We start from the raw sequence: 27,899 nt of genomic DNA, 5'->3' as shown, positions 1-27,899 counted from the left end.
TCCTTTCCTGTGCATCAGGTCTTTCTACTACCACCAATGCATGCTCTGTGAACAGATGATGTGGTGACTCTGTCAGTGAATAATAGTCAAGAAACGTTTGATATCTAGCCACCTTAACTTCCCAAAATAACGATAAGTGTCATGACTAAAGACGCTGTCCAAGGGTAAGAGAAAATGATCAGCGTTCTCATTTCTCAATGTGTTTACGTTAATTGCTAACGTTAGCATCTGGCTTGCTAATGCAGGTGATTTCTAAAGCAATTGAATTGATCCGTTTTCTACCAATAAATAAACTGACGTTAGTTTGCTAGCTAGGCAATTGAAAACATATAACTGGCCATTTTTACATAGAAAAAGTCAAGAATAGCAGCTACAGTTAAAGTTTGACAGCTAGCTAACGTTAGCAGCTAACGACAGTGAACTAACTTGTTAGTAGGAGCTAGCTAGCATTAGCAAACTAACCATGCATGCATGCCAATGTCTTCTGACTGTGCCATCATGTACCAAATCAAGTTTTTCACATAGACGTGTTTAGCAGATGTTATTGCTGGTGGAGCGAAATGCTTGTGTTTCTAGCTTCAACAGTGTCATAATATCTAACAATTTCACATTAATACACACAAATCTAAAGTAAAGGAATGAAATTAAGAATATATAAATATTTGGACGGGCAATGTCAGAGCGGCATAGACTAAGATCCAGTAGAATAGAATAGAATACAGTATATAAATTAAGCAAAAAAAGAAACGTCCTCTCACTGTCAACTGTGTTTATTTTCAGCAAACTTATCATGTAAATATTTGTATGAACATAAGATTCAACAACTGAGACATAAGCTGAACAAGTTCCACAGACATGTGACTAACATAATTGGAATAATGTGTCCCTGAACGAAGGTGGGGTCAAAATCAAAAGTAACAGTCAATTTCTGGTGTGGCCACCAGCTGCATTAAGTACTGCTGTGCATCTCCTCCTCATGGACTGCACCAGATTTGCCAGTTCTTGCTGTGAGATGTTACTCCACTCTTCCACCAAGGCACCTGCAAGTTCCTGGGCATTTCTTGGGGCATTTCTCACCCTCTGATCCAACAGGTCCCAGACGTGCTCAATGGGGTTGAGATCCGGGCTCTTCGCTGGCCATGGAAGAACACTGACATTCCTGTCTTGCAGGAAATCACACACAGAATGAGCAGTATGGCTGGTGGCATTGTCATGCTGGAGGGTCATGTCAGGATGAGCCTGTAGGAAGGGTACCACATGAGGGAGGAGGATGTCTTCCCTGTAACGCACAGCGTTGAGATTGCCTGCAATGACAACAAGCTCAGTCCAATGATGCACACACCGCCCCAGACCATGACGGTCCCTCCACCTCCAAATTGATTCCGCTCCAGAGTACAGGCCCCGGTGCAACGCTCATTTTTTTGACGATAAACGTGAATCCGACCATCACCCCTGGTGAGACAAAACCGCAACTCGTCAGTGAAGAGCACTTTTTGCCAGTCCTATCTGGTCCAGCGACGGCGGGTTTGTGCCCATTGGCAACGTTAGTTGCCGGTGATGTCTGTTGAGGACCTGCCATACAACAGGCCTACAAGCCCTCAGTTCAGCCTCTCTCAACCTATTGCGGACAGTCTGAGCACTGATGGAGGGATTGTGCGTTCCTGGTGTAACTCGGGCAGTTGTTGTTGCCATCCTGTACCTGTCCCGCAGGTGTGATGTTCAGATGTACCGATCCTGTGTAGGTGTTGTTACACGTGGTCTGTCACTGTGAGAATGATCAGCTGTCCGTCCTGTCTCCCTGTAGCGCTCTTAGAGTGTGCAAAGCTGTCATCAAGGCAAAGGGTGGCTACTTTGAATAATCTCAAATTTAATTTGATTAGTTTAACACTTTTTTGGATACTACATGATTCGAAAATAGTCAAAATAAAGAAAAACCCTTGAATGAGTAGGTGTGTTCAAACTTTTGACTGGTACTGTATATATTTGCATTTACTGTGCATTAAACAACTACAATTGGCGGTGTTAATGTAATGAAGACCATGCTCACAACAGGTGTAGGCTAGTCCAGAAGTGATTTGACAGCAGAGGGAAGGTGTCATGAGGGCAGCAGCAGTCCCAAAAAAGTGGAAATACTGTAATAATGAGTGAAAGTTAGCCTAGGCCTATGTGTACAGTAGCCCAGGCCTGTTCATGATGAAAGTTAAGAATGAGTAATGTGCCTAATGAATCAGTTAATGACATTTTACTTTAACTTATTAAATTCTTTGTTTTCTGTTAATGATTAGTACTATATTCGTCTGTGCATGATGGCACCTGTTAACATATTTAGACTGACTCCCTGAGTCTTCCGTTTGGAGGAATATGTCATCTGTGAAGCTAGATGGCATTAACTGTATTGCAGCCTGGTCAGGGTTCCTACCACCAATTTCCTCCTCTCATTGTGTTTTAATGCCACTGAATATGTAGATGGGTGTGAATGTGCTTAATTCCCCTCACTCATCCTGGCTATATTGTCTATTGACATAATCGTATGGTTCCCAGAGGTTGCTATGATCGTATTACAGAATATAAGGATTTGCCACATAATTCAATGTCAGGAATTTTGTGTTTTGGTGAAAGATTGCCTAATGGTCATTTCCATGTAAAAGACCCCATGAGCACCAATGTGAAGTTTATAGGAGCATATCCATTTTGGTATTAAATGAATTCTAAGAGTCTATATTTTTGGGAAATTAAGGCATGGTTACGTTTTTCAACCATTTTTCTATCCTAAAAATTATTAATAAAGCAAGGCTTTGATATCTGGTCACACAGATGGTAAAGGGGTCTGAAAAAAACATCTACTAGAAAAAGTCTTGAGGTATTAGAAAGTACATCAAACCACAATAATGTTGAAGTAAAGCCCCCTGCCAACTAATATCAACATATATTTATTTTTGCGGAAGTTATTTCCCTTCGTTAGTTTAGGAATTATTGCCTAGTGTCTTGTCATTCTGTTATCAACAGAATGAGAAGACACTTTCTCTCCCCCATTAGGAGGGAGGATTATGAAAGTTCACAGAAGTAACTGGTAGACCTACCAATTAGTTAAATTGTATCAGTAAAAACTTTGGTCATGAATTATTAAAGCACCCAAGCAGTCTTTTTAAATCACTGTATATCGAATAAATCAATGTGTGTTTATTTAATGAAAAATAATTCCAAAATATATAGTTTTAATTATTTCCCTGAGCCTCCTTTGTCCATTGAAATGCTCAGTCTGATTTGTGTGGGTTATGAAACAAATGTAAAGATATTTACATACAAAGCTCTGATTGGTTGATAGGGTGGTCAAGAGCCCAGTCCCTTACCCGTAGGAACAGTCATTGGTCTATTATAATCTGATCACATTGCGACGTCATGATGTGGCCAAAAGTTCCATCCCACCTGAACAGGCTGAAATTCCAGGCATTTATTTCAAACAGCCCTTACACAAAAAGGACATTATCATAATTTTCACAATATCAGTATTATTTTGATCCCATAGTGTGGAAATATCATTTTCTAAAAACTGCACTGCCCCTTCAAATGATTCAAACTCATCACCCTGTTACCAAATCGGTAGTGACTGAATAATCTGTAACAAAATTACTACATTTGAATTGGCCACAATGGGAAATCATAGTAGTTACAAACCACAGTTGGAGTAGAGCACAGTAAAGAAAAGTGTAGTTCATTACAGTAGAGCCCACATGAGTAGAGTACAGTATAATGTAATGTACTCTAATGATGGGGGTGAAAAATCGCTACAATTACATATATTTAATTTAAAAAAATGCTACTGTATGTAGCGTTAGCTAGCGCTAGTTGGCTGTACCTGCGACACAACTCAGGTATTCTTCATCCTATAGCTTGTTCTCCATCTTTTTAATTGTGAGCCAACATGTTTTCAGCACTTTTTTTATCCCCTGACTTATTATGTTTTGTCATGCTCTCTCTTGTCTCCCTGCAGCAGACATACACTGAGTATACCAAACAAGAACAAAATGGTGCCGACAGATATGGCAGCTCTGCTTCTAGTTCCTAAGCAACTTTGCTGTGTTTGGTTTTTTTGTGCGTTATTCCTTACATTATTAGCCCGGAACATTTTTTGTACACGCATTTCGCTACACCTGCAAATACATCTGCTAAATATGTGTATGTGACCAATAACTTTTGATTTGATTTTGATTAGGAACCCCTTCCTAATATTGATTTGCAACCCCCCTTTTGCCCCCAGAACAGCCTCAATTTGTTGGGGCATGAACTTTACTAGGTGTCAAAAGTGTTCCACAGGGATGCTGGCTAGGGTAGCACATTTTGGGGAATATTCAGAGGTGGAAACTTTCCATGGGAATTAATGGGAATTAACAGAAATGTATGCAAATTATTATTAATACCATTTAAATGTAGATGTTTTTTTGCGTTGATTATTTTTACCATGTCAAGTGGAGACTGAAACGTAAACCTTTTACCTTATAAGTAGACATAATTGCAAATTATTAAATCCTTCCAATAGAATATTTTTTTAAATATAATTTAGTTACAAATTGAATTAAACGAGTTGACTCTTCACATGGGATGATTTCACTGAACAACAAAATAAAGAGAATATTGAATGATCCCCAATGATCCATGGCATCTCCCAAAAATGTTTTCAACATACATCTGTAAAATGATAGTCTAGAAAGTAAAGCTTTGGTTGTCTTCCTCTCAGACTTCCATGTCTTCTCCCTGGACCTCCTCAATGTCCACCTCTTGAACATCAGACTCTGAGGCCTCATCTTCACTATCACTTTCCAACCTTGTTGAGGATGGCTTGTTGTAAGGCTCAAAAAGCCTCAAATTTGCCTGGATGGCCACCAATTTTTCAACCCTTGTATTGGTCAGCCTGTTGAGTGCTTTGGTGTGTGTGTTCCCAAATAAGGACCAGTTGCGCTCTGAGCCGGCTAATGTTGGTGGGATTTGGAGGATGATGTAGGCAACAGGGGAAAGAGCCTCAGATCCACAAAGATCCTTCCACCAGGTGGCTGATGAGATATGTTGGCACGACTGCCATATTGCATCTCCATCCCAAAGCACTTGCTTGGAAGTGTACTTTGCAAGACTGCCAAGAACCTCGCCCTCATCCAGGCCAAGGTGGCGAGACACGGTAGTGATGACTCCATAAGCCTTGTTGATCTCTGCACCAGACAGGATGCTTTTGCCAGCATACTTAGGGTCCAACATGTACGCTGCGGCATGTATGGGCTTCAGGCAGAAGTCTTCACGCTTTTTGATGTATTTCAGAACTGCAGTTTCATCTGCTTGGAGCAACAGTGAAGTAGGCAGGGCAGTACGGTTTTCTTCTCTTACATCTGCAAGCAGAGTCTGAACATCAGACAGGATGGCATTGTCTCCCTCAATCCGTGCAATGGCTACTGCTATAGGTTTCAGGAGTTTCGGGCTGCTTACCACTCTCTCCCAAAATACTAATGGGGCTGTCCATATCGGCAGACTGTGATATGGCTATTTCTTGGAGAGACTGTCAAAGATGATGATATCACCACCCCAATGGGTGTTGCTGGGCAGCTTCAATGTGGTGCTCTTATTCTTCTCACTTTGCTTGGTGAAGTAGATTGCTGCTATAACTTGATGACCCTTCGCATACCTAACCATTTCCTTGGCTCTCTTGTAGAGTGTATCCATTGTTTTCAGTGCCATGATGTTCTTGAGCAGATTCAATGCATGAGCAACACAGCCAATGGGTGTGATGTGATGGTTGGACTCCTTAACTTTAAACCAAGCAGCCTTCATGTTCGCAGCATTGTCTGTCACCAGTGCAAATAAATTCTGTGGTCCAAGGTCATTGATGAATGCCTTCAGCTCATCTGCAATGTAGAGACCAGTGTGTCTGTTGTCCCTTGTATCTGTGCTCTTGTAGAATACTGGTTGAGGGGTGGAGATGATGTAGTTAATTATTCCTTGCCCACGAACATTCGACCACCCATCAGAGATGATTGCAATACAGTCTGCTTTCTCTATGATTTGTTTGACCTTCACTTGAAATCTGTTGAACTCTGCATCCAGCAAATGAGTAGATAAAGCATGTCTGGTTGGAGGGGTGTATGCTGGGCGAAGAACATTCAGAAATGTCTTCCAATACACATTGCCTGTGAACATCAGAGGTGAACAAGTTGCATACACAGCTCGAGCAAGACATTCATCAGCATTTTTCTGACTACGTTCCTCCACTGAGTCAAAAATACTTCTGATTCCAGGAGGACCATGAGCTGTTGCTTTCGATAAGGTGTCTGATTCATCATTTTCACTTCGACTAGAAGTAGAGGACTTTTGTCAGAGGTTGCTTGTTGTGAGGGAACTTTATGCACTTGGCCAGATGATTCTGCATCTTTGTTGTATTCTTCACATATGATTTGGCACAGTAGTTGCAATGTACACAGCTTTTCCTTCTACATTAGCTGCAGTGAAATGTCTCCACACATCAGATAGTGCCCGTGGCATTTTCCTGTAAAAACCAAATACAATTCCATGTATAGATAAATAGTTAAGCAGTTAGATTAAACAACTCCTTTGTAAGACAAATGTTTTAAAATGAAATATGTATGGAAACAGGTGAATTAACACTCCTCAGTGAGCAGGCTCAAGCAAGCTAAAACCCACATGGTAGCAAAAATTAACTAGCGGAAATTGCTAACAAGTTGATTTAAACACACTTTGCTGTAGGCTACTATTTACTAGTAAACAAAAAATCATGTATGTCATATCAAATATATTCACCCCAATCAAAACTTACCAGAAAGCATGTAGTCATTGGCTCAGTCAGTGTAATAGTGTGGGCTCAATAGAATCTCATTAGTGTGCAAGATCTTGAGAATCAGCTGTACTTGTGATGGAATAGTGCACTGCACATGTGCATGCAGAGGGTTGCAATTCCATTGAATGGGGATAGTTTAACCAAAATATGCTACAAGACCTAGGATTGCCTTGTGTATCCCACAAAAAAGGTTCATTGTTATAAGCTAACCTTTTTGATGAATTTAAGCAAAATTCCCCAAATTCCTGTGCTTAACTTCCCATGAAAGAAACATTTTGGAAATTTACCAGAAAGTTTCCGACCCTTTGCAACCCTAATGCTGGCCCATGTTTACTCCACTGCTGCCCACAGTTGTGTCAAGTTGACTGGATGTCCTTTGGGTGGTGGACCATTCTTGATACACACAGGAAACTGTTGAGCTTGAAAAACCTAACAGCGCTGAAGTTTTTGACACAAACCGGTGCGCCTGGCACGTACTACCATACCCTTTTCAAAAGCACTTAAATCTTTTGTTTTCCCCATTTACCCTCTGAATGGCACACACACACAATCCATGTCTCAAGGCTTAAAAATACTGCTTTAACTTGTCTCCTCCCCTTCATCTACATCTTGAAGTGAATTTATCAAGTGACCTCAATAACTTTTAAGAAGGCACACCTGTTAATTGAAATTCATTCCACCTCATGAAGTTGGTTGAGAGAATGCCGAGAGTGTGCAAAAAGCTGTCATCAAGGCAAAGGGTGGCTATTTGAAGAATATAAAATATAGTTTGATTTTTTTGAACACTTTTTTTGGTTACAACATGATTCCATATGTGTTATTTCATAGTTTTGATGTCTTCACTATTATTCTACAATGTAGATAATAGTCAAAATAAAGAAAAACCCTTGAATGAGTAGGTGTTCCGACTTCAACTGTAGGCTTGACACCCTTGTAGTCCTTATTAATCCCATTGACCTAGAATTTGAAGCAACCTATTAGTTCCCTAATAGCTGCGTCCATTGTTAGGTTGGTGAGCCATGTTGCTGTCCAGGCTATGTCGTTAGCAAATAATGTCCACGTCCTTATTTGTCTTCACTGTAGACTGATTGTATTCTGCCCAGCTCCCCTTGAGTTATTGAATTGTCAGCATTACACATTGTTTGCAAATAAAGGCACCACTAGTTATCCAGATGAATGCTATCATAACAAGGTTATCCGTATTTACTATTCATTTTGAGGGCTTTTCTCCTTTGAGGGGATTAGAGAGGAATAGTAAAAGCATTGTTCTACTCCCCAGCTCATACCTGCTTTGTGTTTCTCCAGCTAATCTCACTGTGTGACAGTGTAAACACCTTTCCCCCGCTCCATCCCAGAGTTCACATGCTAAATGCTGTGTTTTGAAAGCATGTGAAAACAATAGGATTAAAGGTAGACAAACTTAAAAGCCTGTCATTGGGACAGCAAGCCAGAGGTGGTGATGGCTTGAATTAACCAGTCAAAAACTTCCTACAGGAAGCTGGAAAAATAGACCTAGGAAGTTGACTTAAATGTTTTGCGTTGTTCTGGACTTCCTGTTGCAGAGCCGCGGAGGAGGCGGACCAGGCCCAGTCGAAGAAAGGCTTGAAGAAACAGCAGAAGGAAGCGGAGAAAGCGGCGAAGAAAGCTGAGAAGCAGGCCAAACTGGTCAGTGGGTTTTCTCTGCCTCTCTGCCCCTCACAGCTGTTGATGTGACGTGCGGAGGGCACAATCGGGCAAGGGAGGAGGGTTCCATTGTTTATCAGTTATATTTGTCATAATATCAGTCCACTAGCTTTTTCCAATACAAGGCCCTTTATCAGGATTTATCAGGATGTCCCGTTGCATTAACTAACTGTTTTGCCTCTATTGTTTTCAGGCTGCTGACTCACAAAGCACAGATGAAGATGTAAATATCCTGGAGGATCAGTTTTCAGATATTACTTATTGATTTACACCTTTTCTATATGGTGGAATGTTAAAGGAATATTACATTTTATGCACCTCTGATGTTTCCTATAATGCTATTATATTTAAATGCTTAGCAGATTATTTCTTATTTGTGCAGGACTTTGCCAAGGATCGGTACGGTATCCCCCAGATGGTCCAGTCCCAGCAGAAACTGGGTCAGTACAGTCAGCAACTTCCTCCTCTTCTTTGTTCTTCAAAACAAACATTATATACAGAGGATATCTCCATTTCAACAACCATGTTTACTACTACTTGTTAAGTAATATAGACAACGTGATTATATCTGAGTGACTCAGGGACATGGCGTCAGTAGTGGCAGTAGTAGTAGAGACGGCCTCGATATCAAAGATGATTGTGGTGACTAATAGCCTGCCATTGCTCCCAGATAAACGTGAAAGAAACTATGTCGTCCACCTGTCTGCCTGCTCTTTCAGCTCCAATGGCAGAGAACAAAGTTTGCTTCTCACCTGCATGCCTGTCCTCGGGGATAAAGAACGATAGAGACAGCCAGCCTGCCTTTCATGTGGGTGGAATCAGGTTCAGCCAAATGGGCGGCTCACAGCCGTCGGGGCGCATGAGGCCGTTCTCTCTAGCTGATCATAATAACGTTAAGCATGCCTCAGAGTGACACGGCGAAGCCGAGTCCATTTGTCATAAGGCACAGAGAATGGGGCAACTTCTATGCAGTGTTTCATATTTATGACTTTTGTTCTCGTAATATGAGTGTGTGTGTGTGTGTGGGGGGGGGGGGGGGTATATGGTCTTTTAAGTTGTATTGAAAGGTGTTCTTTTCTGCCCTGTGAGCCAGACAGGGTGTTGGTGCGTGTCCAGAAGCTGACACCTGAGAAGGCTGACCAGCTGATCTGGGTGCGTGCCAGGATTCACACCAGCAGAGCTAAAGGTGAGATTCTCCATCTTTGTCCAGCTTCATAACACACTTCCTCAGGCCACAGCCAGGTTTCTTATCAGTGGTGGGAAAAGTCCCCAATTCTCATACTTAATTAAAAGTATAGATACCTTAATAGAAAGCTACTCAAGTAAAAGTCAGCCCCTAAAATACTACTTGAGTAAAAGTCAAAGTATTTGGTTTTAAATATACTAAAGTATCAAAAGTAAATGTAATTGCTAAAATATACTTAAGTAAAAGTATATCATTTAAAATTCCTTATATTAAGCAAAGCAGACGGCATAATGTTTGTTTTTAAAATGTACGGATAGCCAAGGGCACACTCCAACACTCAAGACATTATTTACAAAATATACATTTGTGTGTTTGAGTCCGCCAGCCCAGAGGCAGTAGGGAGGGATGACCAAGTGTTATCTTGATAAGTGTGTGAATTTGACAATTTCCTGTCCTGCTATGCATTCAAAATGTAACACGTGCTTTTGGTTGTCAGGAAAAATGTATGGAGTAAAAAGTACAATATTTTCTTTAAGAATGGAGTGAAGTAAAAGTTGTCAATAATTTAAGCAAAGTACAGATACAAAAAAAAACGACTTTAGTACTTTTAAAGTATTTTTACTTAAGTACTTTAAACCACTGCTTCTAATCTAAATGGCTCTGTAACTGAACCTTAGGGTTTACCAAACTGGTAAACTGGGTTTACCAAATCACCAACTGTCCTTGGGCCAAATATCAGAGCCTAAAATTAACTATTTGGTCCACCAGTCACTGTGGCAGGTAGATCAAAAATCTACCTGCCACAGAAAAAAATCAAAGATCTTTAACCAAAAAAAATGTTTATTTGCCATAATTACATTAAAAAATCACAAAAGAACAGATGACCATGCTTTCTAATGTTTCTTAAACAAGAAATGTATTCGTAAGAAGTAATGTGCTAAATTGTTCAATTTAATTTCAGTTTTTGTTACTGGAGTCTTTTAACCAAAAAGTTCAGCTGCCCCTTTAAGGGCGTGCGGTTTCCGTGGTAATGGGTCCACTCCAGTCATTGTGTGTGTGAGAGATTTGAGTTCTGACTAGGGCGTCTCTTCACTATCAGTTGAAGCAGCAGACTCAAACTAACGTTGAAAAACAACCAAGCTTGTGAACAAACAATGTACATTTTCAATGCGTTGGGCCAGTAACCGATAGGTCACTCGTTCGAATCCCCGAGCCGACTAGGTGAAAAATCTGTCTGTGCCCTTGAGCAAGGCATTTTAACCCTAATTGCTCCTGTAAGTCGCTCTGGATAAGAGTATCTGTTAAATGTAAATAGCCAAGAAACACGAGGACAAAGTTTCACTTTGTAAATGTTCAAGTAAATTAGACCAACTTTTATGCCTGTGCGCAGCGCCTCCAAAAATGAATCTATCAGCTCTTCACTCAGTGCGCACAGCTTTCCTGCCAAGCAGTGTTACTTTGCGAGGTGGGTTATAGGATTCCTATTTCTTTGTGCGATTAGCAGCTTTGAAACAGAACAGCGGAAATACTTTGAAAACAGCTACTGCAGCTTTTTTCTAACCCTGACTTCCACATACTTGACTTTTGACCATTGTTATTCTCAAATGTAACCCTGACACTGTAGAGCCCTGCAAGTTGACCACCCGCCAACGTGGCTGGTGAAATAGACATTATTTTCAGTCAACTCTCCTCAGGTTGGCAAATGTGGTCAACAGCTACTAGAAATGTACACAATTTAGGAAAATAACTGCATGGTACCAGAATTGAGTTTTTCACCTTATTTGCAGCCCGGGTGGTGAGGGACCTAGGGGATTTGGGTCGCAGAGTGCAAAGTTTTATATAACTCGCAGAGTTATCGTTCATAAAAGGAAATCAGTCATTTAAAATAAATTCATTAGGCCCTAAATTCATTAGGCCCTAATGGATTTCCCATGACTGGGAATACAGATTTGCATCTGTTGGTCACAGATACCTTTAAAAAAAGGTAGAGGTGTAGATCAGCAAACCAGTCAGTATCTGGTGTGACCACCCTTGGCTTCATGCTGCACGACACATCTCCTTCGCATAGAGTTGATCAGGCTGTTGACATGGGGCCGTGCATTATTATGCTGAAACATGAGGTGATGGCGGCGGATGAATGGCACGACAATGGGCCTCAGGATCTCGTCACAGTATCTTTGTGCATTCAAATTGCCATAGATAAAATGCAATTCTGTTCATTGTCCGTAGCTTATGCCTGCCATACCGTAACCCCACCACCACCATGGGGCACTCTGTTCACAACGTTGACGTCCGCAAACAGCTCGCCCACACGACGCGATACACACTGTCTGCCATCTGCCCCGTACAGTTGAAACCAGGATTCATCCATGAAAAGCACACTTCTCCAGCATGCCAGTGGCCATCGAAGGTGAACATTTTCCCACTGAAGTCGGTTACGACGCCGAACTGCTGTCAGGTCATGACCCTGGTGAGGACGACGAGCACGCAGTAGAGCTTCACTGAGACAGTTTGTGCAGACATTCTTCAGTTGTTTAAACCCACAGTTTCATCAACTGTCTGGATGGCTGGTCTCAGACGAACCGCAGGTGAAGAAGCCGGATGTGGAGGTCCTGGGCTGGTGTGGTTACACTTGGTCTGCGGTTGTGAGGCCGGTTGGACGTACTGCCAAATTCTCTAAAATGACGTTGGAGGTGGCTTATGGTAATGAGAAATGAACATTAAATTCTCTGGCAACAGCTCTAGTGGACATTCCTGCAGTCAGCATGCCAATTACACCCCCCTTTAAAACTTGAGACATCTGTGGCCTGTTGTGTGACAAAACTGCACATTTTAGAGTGGCCTTTTATTGTCCCCAGCATAAGGTGCACCTGTGTAATGAATGGTCATGCTGTTTAATCAGCTTCTTGATATGTCACACCTGTCAGGTGGATGGATTATCTTTGCAAAGGAGAAAAGCTCACTAACAAGGATGTAAACACATTTTTGCACAACATTTTAGAGAAATAAGCTTTTTGTGCATATGGAACACTTCTGGGATCTTTTATTTCACCTCATGAAACTTGGGATCAACACTTGTTGATGTTTACATGTTATGTTTATATTTTTGTTCAGTACAGATTCCTCTGTGGGTATTACACAGGCACATGCAAGTTCCTTTTTGAAAAGTTAGAAAACTCAGACCAAAGCTCAGTTGTTTAAACGGCACCACAAATTTGGATTAAATGTAGTCTTTTTCCGAGCTTGAGGTTCTAATACCATGAACTCAGTGAGCCTTGCCTTAGTCGGATCCCATCCAGAATAATTCGAAACATCGAGCACGTACACATCTGCTACAATATGCTAATCAATAAACCATCGTATTGTGGTGATCTCGCGGCGGCTTCCTTCCAGGAAAACCCCTCCGTTCATTCATTCAGCTCTACAGTGAAGGATGTCCTTGAGAGCAGAATAACATCCTGATTTACACTGGGATGAAGTGAATGTTTTTTTTGTAATCGCCCCCCCCCCCAGTCAATGAACAGAGGAAACCACATCAAAGCACTTGGGTGGTCTCTGATGTTGGTATGATAGTTGATAAACTTCGTTTAACTTGGTCTCAAGGTGTGTGGTTGGGAATTGGCTCTCAACATCCCCCCCATACACCTTTCTTCAAAGGGTCGTCTGTTCACTGCTCTCTGACAGTTACCTGGAAATGCATTGAAAATGTTTATTTGTATGGGCGAGAGGTGGTATCTAAAGCAGGTAGGACCTCTGCCATGTTGGCCTGAGATAGTGACCTGGCATTGTGTAGAACCATGGCTCCTGTTTTTGACACGTGCATTAGGAGTTGCTAGACCCAATTAGAGGTACCCAGCTGATGTCTATTGTGTTGTTGTGGTCATTATAGGGAAGCAGTGCTTCTTGGTCCTGCGTCAGCAGCAGTTTAACGTACAAGCCCTAGTCGCCGTGGGGGAGCGTGCCAGCAAGCAGATGGTGAAGTTTGCCGCCAAGTGAGTACAAGACTGCATTTCCTGGTGGCCCCCGACAAACAATGGTGGGAAAAGCTGGATCCTAATGGGCTCCCGATTTTCATTTTCACACATTCTGAAAGAATTCATTTTTCAGCTCCCGACAAAAGGGTCCACTTTCAGATGGGATACAGTACAGAAGTGTTTGATGGAGCCGTTCCTGCCCAGATAACAGAGTAAATACAATATATACAGTACATCAAAGTTGAAGAGGTAGTTAAGAGCCTGAGCATAATTAGTCATTCTGCGGTCAGAGTCAAATTAGTCCATTACTGGAGCTTTTTATGAAAAGCATAGCATTAAGAGGATACTGTACTTTTCCATACCAAGCATGTGATATGTTCTCATCTCTTTCAGTTGACTTGATTGCACCTGACAGTAATGAATGACTCTTTAACACTCGTTATGAAGTGTAAACGGGAGGACGAGATAGGTCAAACGCCACTTGTTTTGTGATCAGTAAATCAGTCCAATACGCTTGGAAAGTGGAGACAAACGTCAAAACGTTAACATTACTGGAGACACCTTGCGGTTTGGAGACACCTTGCGGTTTGGAGACACCTTGCGGTTTGGAGACACCTTGCGGTTTGGAGACAGTTGGCTAGCAAAGAGATTTGTAGTGGCTAATTAACGGTAAATAAGTTAATTGTTTAAAGTTAGACCCACATTTAGCCAGCATTTTTTACAATTAACAATCACTCCTACACTCTTATTCTAGCTACAATAGCGCTGCTTTGCCAATAAAATAAAGTAAAATTTGATTTGATTTGATTTGATAACATGTCTCCAAAAATGGCGGTGTCTCCAGTTGTTTACATGTAGCGATTGGGACGCACCTTCCATGCGTATTTGGGGCGGCAGGTAGCCTAGTGGTTAGAGCGTTGGACTAGTAACCGAAAGGTTGCAAGATCGAATCCCCGAGCTGACAAGGTAAAAATCTGCCTTTCTGCCCTTGAACAAGGAAGTTAATCCACTGTTCCTAGGCCGTCATTGAAAATAAGAATTTATCCTTAACTGACTTGCCTAGTTAAATAAAGGTAATAAAAATTAATTCCACTTAATGTCACATGTTTGCCAGACCCCAGAAAAGCTCTTACCAGGTCTCAGCCACTTGTTGGTTTCCTGCTGAACTAGGACTACTGAACTAGGAAACTGACCACAAATAAAGGCCACACAAATATTTAGGCCAAGGCCCAAGTCACACTGGTCCACCTCATTGACGGAAACTTCTGACCAACCTTGTAAGTTGTATCAGAGTGGTTTGACCACTGTTTCCTCTCGACCTTTTGTGTGTAATGATACAATCTGAAGGTTGCTTCAGAGCTGGCTCGTATTCATTAGTGCAGGCCGAAGCAAAACTCTTTGCATCCGACAACAAAAACAAGCGTTTCTTATTGGACAAATTCAGCAAGGCCCCTGTTTTGGCCCATTTGTTTCCGCTTGGTTCCTAGTGAATACGACCCTGGTTTTTACTTCTTTAAGGACAATAATGCTCTGGCTTGATCTTGTCTATCAGATCGTGTGTTTCGTAGAAATCCTGTGGCGCGATTCCTCCAAACTGATTTGGTTCCTTTTTCCTTTGCTTGTGTAATGTCATGTGGTTTGATTTGGCAGTTGATTGTATTGCACTTATTGCATGCAACCACTTACCCCATGGATGGCTCCTTCCCAAATAGCACTCTGTTCCCTGCATAATGTACTACTTTTGACTGCTCTGATCAAAAGTAGTGCACTATATAGGGAATAGGGTGCCATTTGGGATACTACCCATTGATCCATGACTAAGCATCAGTCACAAACCAGCTTCTATCAAAGCACACCCAAGACAAATGTATAGTCAGGGTTGAGGCCCGCAGCTTCTGCACTAAATCCACAGAGGTCTAAACATCCTGCCCCCAATCTTAACAATCCACACAATGCATTTTGCACTCTGCCCAACATAATTTGACCTGCAAAACTATTGGCCCTAACAAGTTGTTCAAATCAAGCCTCCTAATGTTCTATGTTCCTTGAATTCTATGGACGCTTAGTAAGCTTTGCATGAGAGCAGTCCTTTCATATTCATCAAGGTTGATTCAGGTTAGTGGTGACATATAGAGAAGAGCTTGCCACACCTGTCACATATAGTATTTCAACTTCACCATACAGAGTTAAATTAGGGTTAGGGTATCCTCTGCGTCCCCGTCAACAATTTCCTCTACGTATCTCGTTTTACTTTCTCTTACTAGAGCGCGTTAAACAATGCATTGAAAGGTTTCACATATCTTTATAATACATAGTCCGTTGTTCGCTAAGAGTATAGTAAGCCTTGTCTGAGCAAGAGCGGTCCATAGGATTTCCTTTTTCTGTATTGTAAGGCAGCTTGATGTACAAGTACAGCCCGTGGACAAGACACTAGTCCGGTCAATCAAAAGCGTTACTTGTATGACTCATTAGTTGATGGGCAGTGTTTATTGTCCCCAGGCAGGCTGGCAGGGTGTTTGAGGGAGGAGGTTATTCATGTGGGCTTTATTTGTCTAGCTGATCCTCGTAGTGGATGTCTGTGACTGAGGCAGCTGCAGAGGACTGACTGGGATCACCATTCACCACTGTCCTGTCTCTCGTTACTGCTTTTTAATGAGAAGAGGTGAAGGATTACACTGGGCTTGTTCCCTCTGGCCCCATGTTATGTGACAATTGGTATTGCCAGTTCATCATATTTCTACAAGGCTCTGTTGGATCTAGAACAGTGAGAAAGGACAGCGGTGGCCTATTCTGGTGTTCTCTCAACATGTCTTTCTGATAGTTGATTAACCTCTGTCTTACTGTTGTGTGTCCACTGGTGTTTTACTGTAGTTCATATCGGTGTCACATGATGTTTGTTTTTTACACGTTGTCCCAATAGACTGATTCAATCAAAAGAAAATAGGAAATATATCTGTCAAGATGGTCATATTGAAACCATCCGAACAACGTGATCCTGTGACATTTTACCTCAGGAAGAGTAGTGTCAGTGTTATGATTTGTTTTCTTTTTTTTGTTTATTTCCAAGGTTACCCCCCTCCCCCCACACACACACACACAATTTTCACAGGTCTTGAAACACCTCTGTGACTGTTTGAAATTCACTCAGGGTTTTGAATGGAAACTTTCAGTTCTCAGCTAGCCTCCCACTCGTTTGACTTCAATTGAACTGTGTAGACTTCTAAGTGCTGTGCTTCTCATCCCCCCCCGTCTGTAGCATCAATAAGGAGAGCATCGTGGACGTGGAGGCGATGGTGAGGAATGTGGAGCAGAAGATCGAGAGCTGCTCTCAGCAGGATGTGGAGCTGCACATTGAGAGGGTAGGGCTGTCTGATGCTCTGACCACACCACAGACCAACAGACTTACTGTGACGAAGGGACAGCCATTGACTTTCATTATTAACCAGAGAAACTACTGGTTAAAAGATAACTGTATGAGACTTTATTTGCTTTCTGATTTTGGAATTGTGGTACTTTCCTTTCCACTCAGAAGTTCAAATTGGAAAGTACCGTGAATTTAGAGGTAATCTAACTGTAAATCTATTTGAACCAACATCTCTCTTCTAAATTTTTTTAAAAAATCACATTTTTTCCCTGTCTCAGATTTTTGTGATCAGCCAGGCCGAGCCTCGTCTGCCCCTGCAGCTGGAGGATTGTGTGAGGCCGGAAGGAGAGGGGGATGAGGTGAGGATGAGGGCCAGGGCTCCTGGGCCTCCCGCAGGCAGCCCTTTGTAGCTAATCAAATGTCAAACTCATTGCATTCAGAGATGATCCTCTCTTCTAATGCTGTTCCAGTTCAACACAGACACTGGATGAAAAATACATGACTTGGTCCCCACAATCAAGGCCTGTCGCTGTTGTTTTGGAGTTGTGTTGGTTCTATACCGCCATGTTCTCGGTCGGTGTCTGTCTAAAGGGTCGTCTCTCTCTAGTATGGTTCAGTTCAGAGACAGCTGAAGGATGTCAGTGTTTATGCAATAAGCCAAACCCAGCTGCAGATGCGGCCCAGGTGTTGTCTGTCCGTCACTAAGTTACAGCACCTGCCGTTGGGGAGGAGACTGGGCTGGGCCTGTCTGCCTGTCTGTCCGTTACAGCACCTGCCGTTGGGGAGGAGACTGGGCTGGGCCTGTCTGCCTGTCTGTCCGTTACAGCACCTGCCGTTGGGGAGGAGATTGGGCTGGGCCTGTCTGCCTGTCTGTCCGTTACAGGGAGGGCTGGCTCTATGTCTCCCTGTCTGAGCAGGATGTGTGAACCGTGTTCACAGGCCGTTTTAACCCCACGTGAGTTCCAGGAAGCCTGACAGCCTTGGGCATATTTAGGAGCTTCTGTGCTCTTTTAATCTTTTATATGATTGGAATTGGTCGTATTCAATGCAGTTCAATGGTGATTGCATTGTCTGTGTATCTGTTGGGGCGGTATGCAAATTGTAGTGCATCTAGTGTGTTGGGTAAGATCTAGGTAATATAGTCCCTAAATAGCCTCTCAAAGCACTTCATGATTACAGAAGTGAGTGCTACGGGGCAAAAGTAATTTAGTTCAGTTACCTTCTCTTTTCTTGGGTACAGGGACGATGTCGGACATCTTGAAGCAAGTGGGGAAAACGGGAAGACATATACAAGTGAACGTGAACGAGAGACATTGTGCTAATGAACAAAGTTTTGACACATGCTTGTCTGAAGGAAGAACAGTACTGTGTACACGCTTTGTCTGTGTGGAGTATGGAGTCGCTAGGGCAACGGGCCTGCCGGCTCTGCTCGGAGAAGAGGGGGGAGGAGCAGACAGGCCGAGAACAGAGGAGAAAAAAACTCAAGGAAATCAGCTGTACAGATAACTCGTCCAATGAGCTTGGACTTCTCAAATACAGCAGAAAGTGAACACTATATAATGCCCCGTCACCTTATTTATTCAGCCACTTGCTTCAACTTGCTTCAACTTAGAGGTCATGTTAACGCAGAGTTGTGTTTTTTTCCACACAGGAAAAACAAAATATAAAACGCAGATCTTAAATGCTTCTTGTAATTTCTGCTCGGCATCAGACTCATTTTGGGCTTCAGTTGCACTTCTCCACTCGGTTGAGAATTCACAAACGGGCATTCGATAAGCAGACAGCGCTCCGGCTAATGTGTAGCTACTTTTCTCCGGTACTTTTGTCAGTGTAGCCAACCTACTTTTTTCTGGTAAAATGAAAGATTAACTTTAAGCAAAACATTGGAAATGTAGCTGGGAACATTCTTTCTATGATAAACATTAGAAATATGATGGCCATGCATGTGGCTGCCAGCTAAATACCGTGGCGTACGGTAACAAACACCACAACCACGCTGATCCTCAACACGGGAGCCCCACAAGGGTGTGTGCTCAGCCCCCTCCTGTACTCCCTGTTCATCCATGACTGCGTGGCCACACACGTCTCCAGCTCAATCATCAAGCTTGCTGATTACACAACAGTGGTAGGGGTGATTACCAACAACGATGAGACAGCCTACAGGGAGGAGGTGAGTGCCTTGGTGGAGTGGTGCCAGGAAAATAATCTCTCCCTTCACGTCAACAAAACGAAGGAGCTGATCGTGGACTACAGGAGACAGTAGAGAGAGCACGTCCCATCCACATCGACTCGGACGCAGTAGAGGGTCACAAGCTTCAAGTTCTTCGTTGTTCACGTCACTGTGGACCTGAAATGGTCCCTTCACACAACAGTGTGGTGAAGGCGCAACACCGCCTCTTCAACCTCAGGAGGCTGAACAAATTTGACTTGTTCCCTAAAACCCTCACCAACTCCTACAGATGCACCATTGAGAGCATCCTGTCGGGCTGTATCACTGCCTGGTACAGCATTTGCACCGTCCGCAACCGCAGGGCTCTCCAGAGGGTGGTGCGGTCTGCCCAACGCACCATCATAAGGCACACTGCCTGCCCTCCAGGTCAACTTCTGCACCCGGTGTCACAGGAAGGTCAAGAAGATCATCAAGGACCTCAGCCACCCGAGTCATGGCCTGTTTACCCCACTACCATCTAGAAGGCGGCAACAGTACAGGTGCTTCAAAGCTGGGACCGAGAGACTGATAAACAGCTTCCACCCCCAGGCCATCAGACTTTTAAACAGCCATCACATGACGGCCTCTGCCCAGTACCCTACTCTGCTCCTTAGTCACTGTCAATAGCCGGCTACCACCGGGTACTCTATCCTGCACCTTAGAGACTGCTGCTCCATGAACATAGTCTTTGAACACTGGTCACTTTAGTAATGTTTACATACTATTTGTATATTTACTGCTGTACTACATTTTATTATAATATATTTTTTGGTGTGCTACCCTGTTCTATTTTTAAACCTTATAGACCTGCTTTGTTTATAAACAAACAGACATAGATATACACTGAGTGTACAAAACATTAAGTACACTTTTTCTTTCTATGAATGGTCAGGTGATACCAGGGTGCGCAACTCAGTATTAGGAAGGTGTTCCTAATGTTTGGTTCACTCAGTGTACGTATACTGTAGGACACATTTTATACATTTAAATATCATACTGTAGGTACAGCTTTCTCACTTGTCTAATTGAATAGCTTGTTCCAATGTTCTTCAGATGTCTTAAATACTTCAATGTTTTGTAATATGGTGAAATTATGGTTGTGTCTCTCCTCAGGATGGAAGAGCGACGGTCAACCAGGACACCAGACTGGACAACCGAGTCATTGATCTCAGAGTAAGTTCTACACTATCACTCTTAAGCCAGTGTTACCTTCTTCGATGACAAATGAATTACACCAAAAATAAATATAATGATTTTATTGGGTTTGAAGACATTACATTTGCATCAAAAAATATTGTAATGATGAGATGCCATTTGTGACAGAATCATGGCATATGTCCCTTTTCGCAGGCAGGCACCGAGTTAGCCTGCTTGTAGAGTGCAGTATAGAACTGCAGGGATTCAGAGAGGAAAGGAGAGGTTTGCTAGAGGTCTCATTGTTGTGCTCTGTTCTGAGGCGCCCACACTGATGTGGCAGCAGCAGGAAAACAGCTCTAGCGCTCGCCTCAGACTGGCTTTGTCACGACACCTGTTTCTACACAATGTCTCTTTGAGCTCATGGACTTGGGCCTGTTATCACAACCACACTTAAATGAACAGTAAACCCGTAAACAGGTTTTCACACACACCCCAAACCCGGCTCAACAATCAAGGGTCAAAAGTAATGAAACGGCTCCTAACACACCAGGCTCGGTTTTCCAAGTTGTTGTGAAAATGGAAGGATTAGTTCACAGACTTTGTTTGGGAACTCCCTTTGAGAAATAGATATATTAGCTAGACATTTTGATGAAAATAAATTTGCTGCACTCTAATGAAAGACAATAGCAGTAAGTCACAATCTGAGTGGTGGTGGTGGTGGCAGGTGACAAACCACAAGCCATGGCCCGTTAGAGACTTGTTTTGAGAGCTTGAATGTCAACGAGAGTGACGCACTGAGCTATTTTGCTCTCACTCTCTTTTATACCCTCCACCCTGGTGTGAGGATGTCGAAAGAGAAGTGATGACACCACAGCCCGCCCATCTGCTCACAGTAGAGAGGTGTTTTACACAGGAAATCACAAGAGTTATGTAAATACTTTTGATATGTCAGTTCCTACTCAGGCTATCATAGCAGTTGGTTGGCTCGCTGGGTATTTGTCTGGTGTTTTTTTCTAGGGTTCCTCAGAAGTGTTTTTATTCATCAGAGCAGTAGTTATTTTCCGACCTATGTCAAACTATACATATAATCCATGAGCTGGGGGGGGGGGGGGGGGGGGGTCAGTTTCATGGACTAAAATATCAGTTGACCATTTCTAACAGGGCCCTGGACTAAAGTCTGACTGGACCAGAGTCATTGTCTGCAGATTCATTGTCTGACAATAGGATAGTCACACAGAAAACTCCCGGGAAAGTCTAGAAGATAGAAATGTGAGCCTTTTTTCAATTCAGGATGTTGAGCTTTTTGTATTCATCAAAGTGCCCGGCCCTGGCTTTATGTAGATGCATGAAACCAGATAGAACTGGTTGAATAAATAAATAAATCCTAACACCAGTCATATTAAGAAATGAGTCAACTGAGAACTAAGAAAGAACACACCTATTCACAATGCTGTTTGTAGCCCAACGGTCACAGGGGTTGGGGGGTTTTCAACTGTTCCTCTGCTCTTTCCCAGTTGTTCTGTGTGATACCCAGCTCATTGACGTGCCTCATCACGAGTTGTTTTGATGATTGGGTTCTTTTTCTATGCAACTAAGTTGACCTCTGTATACAACCAGATTGCTCAAAGCTGGTTTTATATGTGACTGTATATTTGTATGTGAATAGGGAATTTCAGATGAACTTGTTTGCCAATGTTAGGTTTTAAAAAGAGAACAAAGCTTGATATCTCATGTTTATTTTCTAAAGGCTTACATTAGTGTGAAATGCACCCTACTCTTTAACTCGAATCAACGGCAAAAAGTCCAATTTGAAAAAGTCAAATAAAAAGGTAAAATTGAGTTTTCCATTTGGAAATAGGCCAAGCCTTTACTATTTCCACTCCCTTTAATGAAATTAAAGGTGTCGAGACTGTATGAGGCAAGATGTGACACAAAGCAGTGTTATTGACTCATCTTTGGCATTGTGTAATACCTCTGTTGACTCTTGTTGTTTATGCTTGTTTCTCCGCTGGTAGACAACGACCAGCCAGGCCATCTTCCGCCTGCAGGCTGGAGTTTGCCAGCTCTTTAGAGACACCCTGACCAACAAGGGCTTTGTGGAGATCCAGACCCCCAAAATCATATCAGGTACCACCAACGTGCCCCTGTGTCTTAGACTGGACATTATTTGTCAATTAAAAGTTTAAAGGCGAACAATATTGGCCTTTAGATGACTACTTGACTTCTATTAAGTACAGGTAGTAGGAAGACGAGGTACTTTTCCACTATTTTGGTTGCAAAGTGCAAACTGTCTCAAGGATACATGCTCTTTCATGTTCAGATGGGTTTGGGTAATGGAGGGTGGGGAGTAGAGTAGAAATTCAAGCTCAAAAGGCCATTTATTCCTCTATTGCTGATAGGGTCTCTAGTTCACATAACCTTGAGATAATTCACAGTAGGATTCTGTCTACCAGTTATCTTATGGAGCAGTGCAGGCTCGACTTTGTCTGGTCATTCGTGCTCTTATTGATGAGCTAAACTGCACTTCACAAGTGTGAGCACCTAATGACTGAGCATGTGTCGTATTTTGTAGCGATAGAAATAAGCTTTAAACTAATGTAAGACATAACAGTGTTGTTTACTGCTGTACATTCCACCACAGCACAACATGTACTACCTCGTGTAGTGTACTGAGCTGTGGTGTAACACGTGTTCCTTTCACTTCCTCAACTGTAGGAGCCAATGAAATGAGCCCAGCCTGTCATTGACACATTTAAAATTGCTGCCTTTTAGATGCAAGCAGCTGTGTATCAACAGTGTGTACTACTCAAAAAAACATATTTTCCTCTGCCAACACCCATCACACGTACACTGTACAAAATGTACTCTGTGACCACCCTTCTGTAAAGGACAACACCTATCACAGGATCTACTATGATGTGAATGTCAAATATGGCTCATACGTAAGTTAGAGACATGCTCCAGAAATGTGGCGCCTACTATGTATTTTTTTAAACCTCCCGCTTTGGCTGGATGTGTCAATGTTAGTGCTTTTTTGAGGTTGGTTTGGTTACAGTTAGATTCTACAAAAATAACCACGGGTTTCGGTTTCAATCTTCTTACATTAAATACAGGTTTTTTTTTAAATCTAAAATTAAGGGTATTGACTGCCCATTACTGCTTATCATTTATTAACCATAATTTATTCACATGACTTTATTATTTAATTCCAAGTCATCTCATCTCTATAAAGCTGCTGCCTATGCTGTCTGACAAAATCACACGTTTCAGAAGTAAAAGGCATACTTTTATGACTGCTGAATACCAACTATCAATCACTTAGATCAGGTATTTTCAGGTAGTGATAGCTCACGAAGCAACTGCTTTCTATCTCTCTTGATCGCAAGTTTTCTCCTCCTGTCTCCATGTCTTCCCACACTGTTCTTATTATAGCTCAATACAGACCGTACAAGTAGGCAAACGTGCAATGGATTATGGTCATTGTTGTTAATTACCACGTTTCCTGCACTAAACTATGTAGAATATTGGCCTGTTGGAAACGACAACATCGCACAGTTTAGGCTTGATCTGATTTATCGCTACAGAAACTGCACATTGAGCTCACAGAAAGGAAAAAAACATAATGGAATAAAAATAATTGAACCGAAGTCGGTAAATTAGTTTAAAAAACACAAACATATACAACATTTTAAAGAGTGAGAGTGCAATGAAGTGGGGCACATATCTGCTGTGAACTAATACACAATTTCCCGGGGACCACTTTTGGCCGTGACCACTACTTTTAGAACTACTAGCTAAAAGTGCTGTAGAATCTCTTTTAATGGTTAATAATTGGAATCAAAATTGAATCAAATTGTATTTGTCACATGCTTCGTAAACAGCAGCTGTAGATTAACAGTGAAATGCTTACATTGGTAGGAAATTGAATTATCACATAGGTTAGTTCAAAAATATTATTTTGGGTCATGTGTTGCTTCTCTTCTGGGATAGTTTGACTAAAAGGTATCTTTCTCCTCGCTAGCTGCCAGTGAGGGTGGTGCGAACGTCTTCACTGTGTCCTACTTCAAAACCAGCGCCTACCTGGCCCAGTCTCCCCAGCTCTACAAACAGATGTGTATCTGTGCTGACTTTGACAAGGTGTTCTGTGTGGGACCAGGTAAGGCAATATCTAGTGCAGAACCTGTGGTCTGGCTGTAATGCTTCCCGCCAGGTACATATACTTTACTCCCCACCGGAGACCAGGGTTCAATCCTCGCGTCCTCCCTTACTTCTGTGCTCCTGCTTGACTGTCTCCCCTTTTGTTTCAAGCCATCTGAATAAAGTGTCAAATATAAAAAGATATATATATTGAAAAGACAACATCTCTAAGCCCTTCACCTAACCCCTTTTCACTCCCCAATGAACGCTATCCAATAATGGGAATTAATGAAATTGTTGTGTTGAATATATCAGTCGCTAGTTATGTAGTCAACAAACAAACAGTATTCAGGAAAAGTGACCTACACAATATTAAACCTGGGCGGATTACCACATATACACAGATTATTTGATACATATGTAGATGGTGTTGTGACTACGCACATGTTGAGCAATAGGAAACATTTATCTCACTGGCTTGTGCTTGGTTGCATAATGTCCCCAGTCTCTTCTCTGTGAGGTAGCTCAACAGGGCCATCACCTGGCCAGATCCACACATAACCAGGGGAGTAATGACTTCTTCCCCCACTGCAGTCTCATATGTCTGGTCAATGAGCCCTGGTCGAAATAGTGCACTGTAAAGGGAATAGGGTGCTATTTGAGACGCTGCCTCCGATGTCTATGTTTACCTCTGGGGTGATGGATCTAATCCTCTTCGTGAAATACAGTGGTGCTGATACTAACTGAAGATGTTTTCCATTCCAGTGTTCAGAGCAGAGGACTCCAACACCCATCGTCATCTGACAGAGTTTGTAGGTCTGGATATTGAGTTGGCGTTCAACTACCACTACCACGAAGTGATCGAGTCCATCACCGACACTATGGTGCAGATCTTCAAAGGGCTCAGAGACAAGTAAGATGTGATGCACTTCTAACCCATATTTGCAAGCAAAGTGAATGAGTACGGTTTAATCTTTAGAAGGCCTATTACAGGGCTATAACTGAACACATGGATGACGCTCTATAGAAAGTACACCGCTGGAAGGGCACGGCATCTGTGCTGAGGTAGCAGGTGTCCGTTGAATGACTCGGCGATGTGTATGTGCACTCGCTTGTTTGTTTAACTGTGTGTGTGTTGTCCAGGTTCCAGACTGAGATCCAGACGGTGGGGAAGCAGTACTCCAGTGAGCCCTTCAAGTTCCTGGAGCCCACTCTGAGGCTGGAGTACACGGAAGGCGTGGCCATGCTCCGGGAGGCCGGGGTGGACATGGGAGACGAGGAGGACCTCAGGTCTGTGGCAGGTCAAGAGTTTGCAGCAGTGTTACGTTTACACCTGTTGTTGATAACACCTGAAAGTAAAGTTCAAATACAGACAGCTTTGTTTTTAAGTCGGGAACTGATGTTTTTCTCGTTTATCTTTTAATTGATCTAAAGTAAATTGTTGAACGTTTTTCACAGCACTCCAAATGAGAAGTTGCTCGGTCGTCTGGTGAAAGAAAAGGTATGTTATCATGCCATTGACTTCTTGGGGTGACAACAAATGTAGTTATATTACTCTTTGTATCTACAGGTAACTGCCCAAATATTGGAAACACTTGAAAAAACAAGGGATACAAAGTATATTGAAAGCAGGTGCTTCCACACAGGTGTGGTTTCTGAGTTAATCATGTGTAAAAATGCTGGGTAGGCCATTATTTTGGCTACCATGGCTGTGCCCCCATAGGATAACAAATCACAGGGCACGAGTGGTCACTGAATGGTTTGATGAGCATGAAAATGATGTAAACCATATGCCATGGCTGTCTCAGTCACCAGATCTCAACACAATTGAACACTTATGGGAGATTCTGGAGCGGCGCCTGAGACAGCATTTCCCACCACCAGCAAAACACCAAATTATGGAATTTCTTGTGGAAGAATGGCGTTACATCCCTCCAATAGAGTTCCAGATACTTGTAGAATCTATGCCAAGGTGCATCGAAGCTGTTCTGGCTCGTGGTTTCCCTATAACCTATTAAGACACTAAAGTTGGTGTTTCCTTTATTTTTGGCAGTTACTTATAGGTACACATGCAGGTCTTTTCTGGCTGTAATTTGGACTAACTCATCTCTGTTTCCTTTCTGTTAGTATGACACTGACTTCTATGTGCTCGACAAGTACCCCCTGGCAGTGAGGCCCTTCTACACCATGCCTGACCCCAATGACAAAGTATGCGCGTCACTAAACACACACACACACAACACATGCTCATGACACCATTGTGGCATTCATTGAACTGGTTATACGACTGATGTTTCCTCCTCAGAAATACTCCAACTCCTACGACATGTTCATGAGAGGAGAGGAGATCCTCTCCGGCGCTCAGAGGATCCACGATGCCCAGCTGCTCACTGAGAGGGCCATTCACCACAACATCGGTAATTAGACAACTCTGCCTTGTTATTCAAGGCGGCAATATTTGTCACTCAAATGCTTCCTTCCCTCTCAAGCGATTGCTAGAGAATAAGCATATTTTTACTATGTTACAAATAAACTGGTGGCTGGTGCTGATATGTAAAGTGTTGATGCAGATCTGGAGAAGATCAAGTCCTACATCGACTCTTTCCGTTACGGAGCTCCCCCACACGGAGGTGGTGGCATTGGTAAGACATTAAATGCTTATTCTAAATCCATACCCTCTCAATATGAAATCCATTGTAAATATAGTCGTTATGAAAAAAAAATAAAGGTACTCATCGTAAGTGTACGGTGACGGTGAGTTCTCTCCCTCAGGGCTGGAAAGAGTCTGCATGCTCTACCTGGGTCTTCACAATATCCGCCAGGTCTCCATGTTCCCCCGTGATCCCAAACGCTTGACCCCCTGAACGTCCATCGCCACTGGAGACAGATGCAGGACATGGGAATCTATATTCATCTCCAATACACCAGACAGATTTGAGAAATTAGTGCCACGACACTGAAGTGCTACTGCGATTAACAAATAGAGAACCAAGCCAGGGTACTACGGTCAACAGTATTCAGTAATAGAAAATGACACATGAAGAAATAGATTGATAATATAAGGTAGAAAGAGTCTTAATACACAATACAGAAGTGGAATATGATTAAGGGATGTGTTGGCTTAGGCTCACCTATGGATTACTAAACATGTGTTGTATTTCTTAACACTTTTCTATGGGGTTGATCAACTTTGATACCAGTCTTCGTCACACTACAGAGGTATGACTAATAAATAATCATGGTCTGTTGACATTTAAGTTGTAATTGTTTGATGTTTTTAAAGTAAAAAGTATTAAGAACTTCAAAAGCACATTTCACTTTCTTTGCGTTCTTTTATGGGAGAAACAACCCCTATCGTATTCCACACATTCTTT

At 42.4% G+C, this 27,899-nt stretch overlaps 1 protein-coding gene across 1 annotated transcript; it reads left to right on the top strand.

Moving 5' to 3' along the window:
- Positions 1-27,835, top strand: LOC120064423 (aspartate--tRNA ligase, cytoplasmic-like). The gene is made up of 18 exons (XM_039014997.1): positions 1-164; positions 8,398-8,500; positions 8,712-8,741; positions 8,901-8,958; positions 9,612-9,704; positions 13,594-13,696; positions 16,935-17,037; positions 17,321-17,401; positions 20,365-20,424; positions 22,404-22,515; positions 24,410-24,544; positions 25,291-25,438; positions 25,669-25,815; positions 25,984-26,026; positions 26,653-26,733; positions 26,831-26,942; positions 27,096-27,167; positions 27,298-27,835. The coding sequence occupies exons 1-18, from the start codon at positions 142-144 to the stop codon at positions 27,387-27,389; spliced, it is 1,596 nt and encodes a 531-aa protein (XP_038870925.1). The 5' UTR covers positions 1-141; the 3' UTR covers positions 27,390-27,835.
- The last annotated feature ends 64 nt before the right edge of the window (positions 27,836-27,899 follow it).

This window comes from Salvelinus namaycush, chromosome 19, assembly GCF_016432855.1.
Source record: "Salvelinus namaycush isolate Seneca chromosome 19, SaNama_1.0, whole genome shotgun sequence".
NCBI classification, from domain to species: Eukaryota; Metazoa; Chordata; class Actinopteri; order Salmoniformes; family Salmonidae; genus Salvelinus; species Salvelinus namaycush.
The sequence above is the reverse complement of the archived record's forward strand: the minus strand, read 5'-3'. Positions and strand labels throughout refer to the sequence as shown.